The 11,757-nt window shown below is 41.5% G+C and overlaps 2 protein-coding genes across 2 annotated transcripts; both read right to left on the minus strand.

The window, feature by feature from the left end:
- Positions 1-3,326: 3,326 nt before the first annotated feature.
- Positions 3,327-6,440, minus strand: LOC104448094. Its single transcript, XM_039308152.1, has 5 exons — positions 6,070-6,440; positions 4,347-4,765; positions 4,204-4,283; positions 4,023-4,089; positions 3,327-3,708 (listed from the first exon to the last, which is right to left on the minus strand). Exons 1-5 carry the CDS (start codon positions 6,187-6,189, stop codon positions 3,612-3,614), a joined length of 783 nt encoding a protein of 260 aa, XP_039164086.1. The 5' UTR covers positions 6,190-6,440; the 3' UTR covers positions 3,327-3,611.
- A 26-nt stretch (positions 6,441-6,466) lies between these two features.
- On the minus strand, positions 6,467-8,602 carry LOC120291655 (receptor-like protein 33). Its single transcript, XM_039309321.1, has 2 exons — positions 8,470-8,602; positions 6,467-8,355 (listed from the first exon to the last, which is right to left on the minus strand). The coding sequence occupies exons 1-2, from the start codon at positions 8,600-8,602 to the stop codon at positions 6,467-6,469; spliced, it is 2,022 nt and encodes a 673-aa protein (XP_039165255.1).
- Between the last annotated feature and the right edge of the window lie 3,155 nt (positions 8,603-11,757).

The following is an 11,757-nucleotide window of genomic DNA, read 5'->3' on the forward strand; positions in this document are numbered from 1 at the left end:
TCCATTCCCACTGGGTCCGATTAGTTATGCAGTGCATCTCAACAACAACATTATGCGTTAAAATGAATAGTGATTATTTGCAGAATTTTCATCCCACTAGAAGGCTTCGATAGGGAGATCCTTTATCCCCTTATTTGTTTATTCTCATAGCCAATCTATTATCCTTTCTAATCCAGAATGCTATCAACATGGGTTTTCTCAAGGGAATTAAGTTGAATCAATGGTGTCCTACTTTATCACATCTATTTTTTGCTGACGATGCTGTGTTTTTTCTTGATGGTACCTTGATGGAATGCCAGAATCTTTCTAATCTGTTAAACCAGTATTGTCTAGCCACTGGGCAAACTATTAACCACAATAAATCTGGTGTTTTTTTAGCCCATCTTGTCCTATCTCTCTACAGGAAAACTTGGCTCGCGAATTAAGGGTATCTGTTTTACAGAGATGTGGTAAGTATTTAGGAATACCTACTGATTGGGGACGCTATAAAAAGGATATGTTTTATTGGCTTATGAGCAGAATTCAGTCAAAATTGGAGGGATGGAAGGAGAAACCGATATCTAAGGGTGGGAAGGAAATTTTGCTTAAGAATATGATTCAAGCTATTCCCCAATATGCCATGTCTGTTTTCAAAATTCCTATTTCATTATGCAAAGCTATAGAACAGCGTATGGCTAAATTCTGGTGGAACAATGATACAAGTAAGTCTGGGATTCATTGGCTAAGTTGGAAGGTGCTACAAAACAGAAAGGAAGTTGGAGGTTTAGGATTTAGAGATTTGATCAGCTTTAACAAAGCCATGCTTGGTAAGCAAGCATGGCGCCTCCTTCAACAGCCTTTATCTTTATGGGGGAAGTTTTTTAAAGGTTTATATTTCCATTCCTCATCTTTTTTTAAAGCTGTCAAGGGCTCTCGCCCATCTTGGGGCTAGCAGAGTCTCTTGAGTGGGAGGGAAGCCATTATAACCAACGTACGTTAGTCAGTTGGGGATGGAAAATCAATTAATATTCGAGAAGACAGATGGCTTCCCATGGGCATTCTAGGTGGACCTAAGGTCCAAGAAGAACCCCTACTAGTAGCTGATCTTATTGATCAATCTACCAGCACCTGGAAGACAGACTTACTGCACAATTTTTTTGACTTGCGGATCATACAACAAATCACAGACATTCAGATTAGACCTACCTTCACCAAAGATGAGCTCATATGGACAGCCACTAATCAAGGTGCTTACACAGTTAAATCCGCATATCATTTAATCAAACAAACAGCAGCATATATTTCAACGATTAGTGCTTCTACATCATATCAAACTCCTACCTGGTTTTGGCGCAAACTGTGGAAGATGCCCACTGCTCCAAAGATCCGTACCTTCCTGTGGTCCATTTGCAGCAACTCCTTAGCGACCAGAGACAACCTGCATTGTCGACACATTATTGATAGTCCTTGTTGCTCACTGTGTAAACAAAATATTCTAGAAACTTTAGAACATCTCTTCCTACTCTGTTCTTGGACTCACAGAGTGTGGTCTCACCCCCAAATTGGTGTTCTCATCACACCTAGCAACATCCAGCGTTTGGACTCATGGATCTTGTCCACTATTGGGAACCATAACAGATTACCTTGACTGGCGTTGATCTCTAATGTGCTATGGCAGATCTAGCGAGCTCGGAATGGCTTCCTCTTCAAAGGGTCTTCTCTTGATCCAACCCAGGTTGCAGAGGCTGCACTGGCTCATACACAAGTGGATCGGTTGTCTGCTTCTTCCTGCACACACAAGAATAACTCGATTAAAAACAGAGGACATCTCTGGCGTCCCCCAGATCTAGGGGTTCTGAAGGTCAACATTGATGGCTCTTATCAACCAGGCAGCAATGAAGGCAAAATAGCTTGCATTTGTAGGGATCACCAAGGAAAACTCACTAATGGTTTCTCCAAAGGCGTAGCTGCGTCCTCGGCTCTGCAGGTTGAGATCCAAGCTTTCTCCTTGGCTCTTCGGCATCTTCTTGATCAAGGCCTCCAGCACACGAAGATAATGGTGGAATCAGACGATCTCATCCTCGTCGAGACGCTGAACCGTCGGACGCCGCCGCCATGGACGGATCGAGCTCTCTTCTCTGAAGCGGCCTTCTTGTTTACCCTATTTTCTCATCTCTCTCTAGGGTTCTGTCGACGAGAGGCTAATGCGGTAGCCGACTGGGCCTGTAAGGCCCATCATAGGACTTCCTCGATCCGTAGTTGGGCTATTTTTCCTCCTTTTCATCTTACGGATCTGGTTTGTGCGGATGCAATTGCCGCTGGTTGTACGGTTTTCTCCTATTAATATAATATGGCTTTTCTGACCCCAAAAAAAAAAAAATCATCAAATTGTTTTATTAGTCAGTTGATTCTCCTGACCAATTCTGTCACTATTGATTAGACTGATGTGTTGTATCCCTTGGTTATGGCCCTAATTATCTAGTTACGCTTTCTCCAAAGTTATAAAAATAAGGACTGGTTGCTTAGCTGGCTTGAGCAACCATAATGTAACTGCACTTCCATCATTTTTCTGGAAATTGCACTTCCAAACTTAGTTGCTTAGATCTAAAGAAAAGGTAGGAAATTCCAATTTACTAACTAAAGACCAATGGGTCAAATTTACTATGTGCGTGAGTGACTCTGGTTTTAGCATTCAAATTCAGCTGCGGAATTTCAGCTTTTGGGATGCAACTCCATTTCTTGACATTGGATTACAGTGAACAAATTTAATATATAACAACCCAATTATTAAAAGTAATTGCCTCTAACATCATTTAAATGTTAATATATATTATGATTTGTATCTTTAAAAATGTATAGTTATTTTACATAAGCCATAAGATGCGTAAACAAGCTTCTCACATCATTCTTAACAGCATTAACTCCTCTGTAGAATCAGTTCTCTCCATGAACTTGATCGATTGCCTTGATTACTCGCGAACAACCAACAAGGGACGGTAAGGATTGCTCACAAAGTTTGCAATTTGATTTTAATAAGGCCAGGAGGGAACCTATAATAAATTGGCAGTGACATTGTTAACCAAAGAGACAGGTGTCCTCTCATATAGAGGCAAACTGAGAGAATTTCCCTCCCGTTCCTCTTCAAACATCTTCGCAGGTCATTGAAAGAAACTAGATGGCTTAAACCTTCATCCATCAAAGAGCTCTAGGCATGGGTCCTCTATCCACTGTGGCATCATGATTTCAATGGTAAATTGAGCCTGCCGATTTTCTCAATTCAATCAGGATCCCCATCAAAGTTTCAGCTACCTTTATTAAATCTCAATCAAAGTTACAGCAACCTTTATTAACTCTTGAAATGTAGAGATAAATGAATTACACAGCTAATAAACAGGCGTATGTAAGTATTAGAGGACAAAATATCTTAACCAATCCATTAAAATGATTTTGGAATTTCACCTCAAACACAAATCAACAACTATAGCAATAGGAAGTTACAGACAGTTGTCGACACATTCAACCTGAATTTATAATCAAGTGTAGAACTTTTCTCATTTTACCATACATAGGCACAATTTGCATGACTTTACTAACTTAAACCAATTTGCGTAGACACAGTTTGCATAACTTTACTAACTCAACAAACTTAAACCACACCTTGGCTGAGGATTATGACTTCTCGACCGCCTTCTTATCTTTGAAACAGGTTCAGCAATCCTCCCCTTATCACTGTTGTGAAATAGAGGTTGAGCTCATCAGAAGAATCGATAATAAGACAGCTAAGTTATTCAAGAAATCTACTTTCTCCATTTCTTTAGAGCCATGTTTTGCAGGTTATTTTGCAAAATGAATCCTCCACTGACAGAATCGTGCTAACAAGGTCATAGCAACTTGCACCATTTGAAGGTTTATTCCAAGAGAACCAAATTCCCTCCAGTGAGCTCGTACCAGATTGGCATTGCACTGTATTTCGACCCGAAAGAGGCGCAATCTATTTGCACAATTCGAAAACTAAAAGGTGAGATAATAATCAAACAGCTTACATTCTCTCGGCATAGGGACAGTACTTGGCGAACTGAACCCCAATCTCTCTCCCATCCACGACTCTCCCTTTCAACAAGAAAACCGAACAAGAAATCAAACGCCAATCCAAGCGTTCCCCGCACAACGCGAACAGAAGCCCTCGTGACCGAAGGAACTAAAAATCAGAGACAAGAGCGACACCATCGAGCTTGTCCACCGCCTTCTGCGCCTCGTCCGCGTACTTGTACCTCACGAACGCGAACCCTCTCGACTCCCCAGTCCTGCGCGACCACATCAGAACACGGCAACAAAGAAATTCAACGGAGCAGAGGAAATACACGTACCTCCGGTCCCTGGGAACGAACAAGTCGACGACCTCGCCGTACTTGTCGAAGAGGGGGAAGAGGTCGTCGGCGGTGGTCCCCGCGAAACAACCGCGTGAGGCATTGACACAGAGAGCGACGGAGGCGAAGGGAGTCGGAGCAGGGGGAAGGAGATGCTGAGGATGAGGAGCCAGTAAGTGTCGAATGTCCGGAGGGCCTGACCTTCCAAAATGCGACATCTGCAATGCTGCTTCTTCTCCGGCGAGAGATACAGAGATGCTCCGGTCGGGCTCCAGCTGGTCCAGCTTCCAAGGGGGTTCGACTTCGAGAGCAGATGAGAGAAAACACGAGAACGGGTTAGTGGGCCGGGATGGGCCGGATCGTGGGGGTTTGATTGTGGTTCGATCCCGCCCAATTATTAGGGCCGAATCCGATCGTGGCTGTACGAGGAGAAATGTAATATACGGCGTTACAAAGAAAGAGAATCCCGAACAAGACCGTACTAAAGTCATTGTCCAGCTTGATTGAAAGAAAAAAACTATCGCAACCCAGTGCTTTAATAGAGCTATTTTGCAAGCTGATGATGATATAATTTTGAAAAAGTGATCCTACATTTAGTTAATTATTCCCACATTCAATTAATTTCATTAACATTTAAATGTCCACATTAAATTGTGATAACTAGTACATTAGTAAAAGGGTACGATAACATTTTGATAGAAGACATTATATGAAAGGTACGAATGGAGATATAAACAAGGGTTTCTTTTCCTTTTGTATGTGCAAAAGCCGAATCTCTATTAAAGAACACGTGGTGGGCCCAGGTCAAATTGTTGACTCTGGACACGCATATAAAAGGAAAGCGTGGGTTTTTTCTTTTGGCGGAGCTGCAAAAGCTTAGGAGCCGCACGAGAACACAACCAAAAGAAGCCACAAGCACATGAGAAGAAAGATAGATGTGGAGAGGCATTCTTGATTTCATCGGTCATTCAGTAAAGCTTTTGCTTGGGTTTGAATGTGAAGTGATTTTGTACCATCAGTTTTACATCTAAATTGAGTTGTTTATTTGTGAATACTTTGCATTTAGGCATACATCTAAGTGTGAAAAATATTTAAGCATGTGAGCGATTGTAAACTCTAATTATTCGATTATAATGAATTATCTGTTGCCAACTCTTCTTGTGGATATAGATACCGATATTAGAATCGAACCACGCAAATATCTGGTATCCTATTATTTCTTGTTTATCTCTTTAGTGATTTTGCATTAATGTAAATTGTAAAATCCTATTATTTCCGCATATTTTATTTCAACAAGTACCCCATTCACTATTGCAGACAAGTATGATAGGTGCAAGAACAAGTCAACAATCTAATACCGGCCTACAACTTCAATAGAAATGTGTAGTGGGACAACGACAAAATTAGAAATCCTTAAGGACATATTTCAATGGCAAATTCAATCATGCAACCCTAGGTTAGATGAGCTTCAACAACTCTTCGTCATTCTTTCTTTTCCATGGAGAGATAAGAATGTCGTGCACTAAACAAGAAAAAGACATAAAGGGTGTAAATGATGCAAGCGATTTTTCCAAAGATCCCTTTCATGTTCATCCAATCAATTGACCCGATTTAGAAATCACACTTAAAGAAGAAGATGACAGCATAATATAAAGAGCATCCATATGTAAAATTACATTTCAATCCGACAAAAAGTCTATTCCTTAAACTACTTTGCACGTACCTCAAAGGGATCCCTTCTTAACAATTTCATTGGTCTCCATGAAATTTGATGGCCTTTTGCTTTGTCTTCTTCATCAATTTGGCTCTTCTCTCCGTACTTCTCACTTTTCCTACAAGCCATTTAGGTCTTCTAGTTTCCCATAAAATGTGCGCTATGGAAATTCCAATTACGATTCCGGATGCATACCCTATCCAGACTGCTTTTCTATCAAACTCACTACCATGCTCTCTTGTACTATCTTCTTGGAAGAACAATCGGGGTGGTGGAGCATCATTAGGGCATGTGTTTTGTAATGGAGTTCCACATAAGCCTATGTTTCCCCAAAATGAGTTGCTCATGAAGGTGCTTAGTTGTTTGTCTTGAGGTATGCGGCCTATGAGTTGGTTCTTTGAGAGGTTCAAACACCCCAGAATGACAAATCTCCGAGTTCTCTAGGAACCCTCCCACTAAGCTTGTTTGAAGATAAATCTAAACATTCAAGGTGAGTCAAATTTCCAAGGGTTGATGGAATAGAACCTGTGAGGTGGTTGTGGGAAAGGTTGAGCCCTTTGAGATATTGAAGATTTCCAATAATACTTGGGATGTTCCCATGAAAAGAGTTGAGTGATAAGTCAATGAATGTGCAGATTTTCAAGATCTTCAGTAGCCGAACATTGTTTCCTTTCATGGTCACATTCACAGAATCTACATAGAACCCCGTTGCAACTTCTTGCCTCATGTACAATTCGCCTTTTGGCCCTTGCCTATTTTGTCCATTCATCATCCCTTGAAGTTTCGCTATCAAATTGGTTGGTAAAGGACCAGTGAAGCCATTGTTCGAGAGGTCAAAAATGCGCAACATGGGAAAGAGATGAGCTACCTTTGGAAAATCTAAAGAACCCTTAAAATTGTTGGACCTCAAAATAAGAACTTTTAGCTTAGGTAGTGTTCCCAGCCATGTTGGGGACCTATCCTCTATCTTATTGTTGCTGAAATCCAAAACTTCCAGGTTTTTACAATTGGCAAGGGTTTGGGGCAATGTCCCTTCGAACTGATTTTGACTCAAGTCAAGACTTCTCAAAAATTTACTTCTCAGTAAAAATGTTTGGGGGATTGTGCCTGAAAGACTATTCATTTTCAAGTTCAAAATCGATAAATTGAAGTGTGACAAGCACTCAGGTAGGCTACCGGCTATGCTATTATTAGACATGATGAGGACTGAGAGAGAGGTAACATTGCATATTGATAAAGGGATCTTCCCCGCTATTTTATTATCCGCAATCGAATAGAAATTTGTGAAGGGTGATGGAAGTGGAAGTGGACCATCAAATTTGTTGTTGGACAAATTAATTTGCTCCAATGATGTGTTTGAGAAACCTTCTATTGGCCACCGTCCCGAAAGTTGATTGTCGTTGAGAAGTAGAACGTGTAGGAAAGTCAATTTCCCAAGTCCTTTTGGAATCTTGCCAACTAATCCATTGGAAGAAAGATCGAGTTCTTGTAGTTGACTCATATTTCCAATCTCAGGAGGCAAGTAACCAGTGATTTTATTTCTAGCAATCCCCATATACTGTAAACGCGTGCAACTTCCCCAGTTTGTTGAGATTTCTCCATAGAACTTGTTGGAACTCATATTGAGATAGTACAAGTTGGGGTGGACACCAAAGGTCTCAGATATGTTTCCAGTGAACTGGTTTTGGTTGAGGGTTACTATGACCAAGCTTGTGCAATTTCTCAAGCTTCTAGGGATGGAACCAGTTAAGTTATTGTCACCCAACGTGAGGTTTTGGAGCAATCCACCTTGGCACAAGTTCTCTGGTAAGGAACCAGTGAACTGGTTGTGATGCAATCGCAACACCGTAAGCTTTGTCAAATTGTATAATGGTAGCAGGATGGAACCGGTAAGCTTATTATGAAATAGGCTTAGATCTGTTAATTTGGTCAAGTTCCCCAAAGTGGAAGGAATCGGTCCTATCAAATTGTTCCAGAGCAACTGGAGCACTTTCAAATTTTTCATATTTCCCATTTCTTGAGGAATAGAACCAGAGAGGCTATTGTCGTCGACATACAATTTAGCTAATTTGCTCAAATTACCGATCTCCGATGGTATTTTCCCCGAGAACCAATTTGTAGAGAGGTCGAGATAGGCGAGATTGCTCAAGAGACCGATTTGAGGCGGAATGTGGCCAGAGAGATTATTGAATTTCAAGTCCATGTACATGAGATGAGACAAAGATGAGAATGGGAATTCGCTGAGCGTACCTTCTACATTGGTGCTGGTGAGATCTATCTTGATCACATTCCCGCCTGATCACAGGAGATGCCATACCAAGCACACAAACTCACGGTCGAATGGAACTGGTTGAATTACAAGGAGAGGGAGTCCAAGAAGAGAGGAAGAAACTGAATGGTTGCTAAGACTGGACTTCCACTTGAGGAGGGCTTGGGCCTCTGCAGGGGAAGCGTGAGCAGGAAGTGGAATGGCAAAGGTAGTGAAATGGGCAAGGGCAACCATGAGGCTCGTGAACCTCTTGAATTCTGGTGAAGTATCCATGGATTCTTCTCCTCCTCTTTTGGTTTGAGCAAGTTGGTTTGTCTTTTCTCTGATGCAATGAGCGATGCTTAAATAGGCTGGGAAAACTCACGCTCCTATCATTTTCCATGATAATGGGAATGCAATAAAACGGCAACTGACCAGTGGAGACTACGAAAAGGTGCGTTTATATTGCTTTGTACGCCGTAGGGGTAGTCATCTGAGAGTTGACTGAGATTTATTTTTGGTTCTTTGAATACTATGGTATTTGTTACTTTTGTAGTCTTCGCAGGCGACCTTTTTGACTCGGTTAGTCCCCATCTCGGAAACCTTTTGTTTTTTTGGTCTGACCTATTTCAATACTACTCTCCCAATGTACGAAAACCATGGGCTTCGACACAGAAGTCCACGAGGAACATGATGTGAAAAGGGCAGGAAGTGGAATGGCAAAGGTGGTGAAAAGGGCAAGGGCAACCACGAGGCTCGTGAACCTCTTGAATTCTGGTGAAGTATCCGTGGATTCTTCTCCTCCTCTTTTGGTTCAGGTAAGTTGGTTTGCCCTTTTCCCTGAGGCAATGAGCGATGCTTAAATAGGCTGTGAAAACTCATGTTCCTATCATTTTCCATGATAATAGCAATGCAATAAAACGGCAACTGACCAGTGGAGACTACGAAAAGGTACGTTTATATTGCTTTGTACATCGTAGGGGTAGTCATCTGAGAGTTGACTGAGATGAATTTTTTGTTCTTTGAAGACTTTGGTATTTGTTACTTTTGTAGTCTTCGCAGGTGACTTTTCTGACTCAGTCGGTCCCCATCTCGAAAACTTTTTGGTTTTTGGCCTGACCTGTTTCGGTACTACCCTCCATGTACGAAAACCATGGGCTTCCACACAGAAGTCCTCGAGGAACATGATGTGTGTGAGCACTCAAACTTTTTGGAGGGTCAGCCTTCAATTTATGCTGCACAATTCTGAATTCAATGCACAAAAGGAAAAGGAAAGTGCTCTCACTCGGAGAAAATATTTGATAATTTGCAAGCGTCATGTCATGGCAAACGAGACGTGCACTTATTCGCTAATGTCCGATTAGATCTAAACAAATGATATTATTGTGAAAATTTAAACATTAATTTTTTCTATTTCCCTCTTTCTTCTCTTCTTCTTTTACTCTTCGTTTGCAATCACCGCGATCACCCTCTCTTTTTCTTCTTGTCCTTTCTCTTTCTGTCATGTCTCTTCACTTTAAGTAAAGTGGTCTTCTTTTTCTTTATCTTTTCTTAATTAGCCACTTCATTTGACCGAGTCAATGCCTCCTTAGCATATGATAGAAAAGGTCGAACAGTTCAATGCCTTTTATGCATGTGTGTGAACGCCTTCTAGCTTTTTACACGTATCTTCTCCGAGATGTGCTTAAAAGATAGGGATAGGATGCATTAGTATTCATAGGCCAATCAAGTCAGCTGAGCAAGCAATTATGAAATTAATGATTTTCCTAATGTGGTTAGTACAGATTAAATCTTGTTGGTCAACCACATTAGTGATAATTTACCAACAGTGGTAGTAACTTATGGACGTCCAATGCAATAGCAGCATATCAACTTTTTGACATTAGAACATTCAAAATAAAAAATTGAGCGGTGAACATAGTATTTTAACAATAACTTACCAATAGACCTCCACTTTCACGGTGATACGTGATAACTGATCGGGGAATTTTACAACTTCAAGTGGAGTATAAGGGTGCGTTTGGCTGCACCCTATTTATGTTCTCGGGAACAGAAATTTCTGTTTTTGTTCACGGGAACAAAAGAACAGAAACGCGTTTGGGTGCGTTTGTTCCTTTTTGTTCTTTTTTCCTTAAAAAAAAAGAAACAAAGAAACACAAAATTTGTATTTCTTGTTTACAAACAAAACTTAGAAACACTTTTTATTTTTCTTCTTTTTCTTCTTATTTTCTTTCTTTTTTTCTTTCGCCGGTCGCGGCCTCGTATGGCCGGCGATCGGCGACGAGGGGCCGGCGGCCTCGCCCCGAGCACGAGGGCTCGCCGTAGGCTGGGCGAGGGTCGGCCTCGCCTTGGCTGGCGAGCTCGGCCTCGCCGGATCCGGGCGAGATCGAGCTCGCCCGCCCGGCGAGATGTCGGCGCGTCGGCCGGGCAAGCTCGATCTCGCCCGATCCGACGAGGCCGAGCTCGCCCGGCGGCCGGCGAGGCCGACCCTCGCCCGGCTATGGCGAGGCTCGGCCTCGCCGGGGGCCGGCGAGCCTCGCCGTGCGTGGGCGAGGCCGCCCGGCCCTCGTCGGCGGTCGCCGGCCATGGCCGAGGCGGCGACCGGCCAAAAGAAAAAAAAAAAAAAAAGGAAAAAGAAAAAGAAAAAAAAAAAAGGAAAAAATAGAAAAAAATAGAAAAAATAAAAGAAATAAAAAAATTATACAAATTTACCAAACGTGTTTTTATTTATTTTTGTTCCCGAAACAAGTTTACCAAACGCGTTTTTGTTCGAAATTGTTCCCGAACAGAAACATTTTTTTTTTCTGTTCCCTGGAACAATTTTTAAACAAACGCAAACAAACGCACCTAAGTTACTTACTCATGTACAATTTCACTATTCACAACAAAAATTTAGTGGTGAAATTAGTGAATTACTGACGTAGGTTGTGAATCCATGGCTTTTTTCTCTTTTGATCTGGATGATGATTTTCTCAAGCCCCCAAAAGATGCGTAAAACTTTCACTCAACTTATTTTCCTGTCGTTTTCCTGTATGACAATGGAAATGCATCATCAAGCACTAACTCGTGGAACACATGTATGTGGATGCTATTGGCATAATGAAAAAGTTGACCATTGCGACCGGATGATTCTTTGACGTTGCATATTGCCTGTGACCTTTCTTCAAGGACACGCAGCGCATTCAATAATTGAGATTGAATTAACTTAACCACGTGATAAGGTTAGGAAAACATAACTCATCATCTTGCTACTTCTCTATTGGAATAGCCGGTACTTCATCTTTTCCCCCATACTATTTGTTCACAAGGTTATTTGAAACTTTGATTTTACTTTGTTGGTTTTTACTTGGGATTGATCAAGTGCGGGTCGAAAGTTGGTCTACAGTGGTTTCCTATTTCAAATCGCAAAACTTCTGAGCTCTCATATACTATATTTACTATTTTTTTAG

This window comes from Eucalyptus grandis, chromosome 3 (genome assembly GCF_016545825.1).
Source record: "Eucalyptus grandis isolate ANBG69807.140 chromosome 3, ASM1654582v1, whole genome shotgun sequence".
Taxonomy (NCBI): Eukaryota; Viridiplantae; Streptophyta; class Magnoliopsida; order Myrtales; family Myrtaceae; genus Eucalyptus; species Eucalyptus grandis.

What these genes read in the sequence shown, in the direction of transcription:
- LOC104448094 (XM_039308152.1), bottom strand. Translation starts at nt 6,189, where the DNA reads ATGGCTTGTAGGAAAAGTGAGAAGTACGGAGAGAAGAGCCAAATTGAT. An exon ending in TAAGAAGGGATCCCTTTGAG is followed by an intron (nt 4,766 to 6,069) that starts GTACGTGCAAAG and finishes CTCCTCGTACAG; the next exon opens with CCACGATCGGATTCGGCCCT. An exon ending in GGCGGTGGACAAGCTCGATG is followed by an intron (nt 4,090 to 4,203) that starts GTGTCGCTCTTG and finishes TCTTGTTGAAAG; the next exon opens with GGAGAGTCGTGGATGGGAGA.
- LOC120291655 (XM_039309321.1), bottom strand. Translation starts at nt 8,602, where the DNA reads ATGGATACTTCACCAGAATTCAAGAGGTTCACGAGCCTCATGGTTGCC. An exon ending in CCTCCTCAAGTGGAAGTCCA is followed by an intron (nt 8,356 to 8,469) that starts GTCTTAGCAACC and finishes TCCTGTGATCAG; the next exon opens with GCGGGAATGTGATCAAGATA.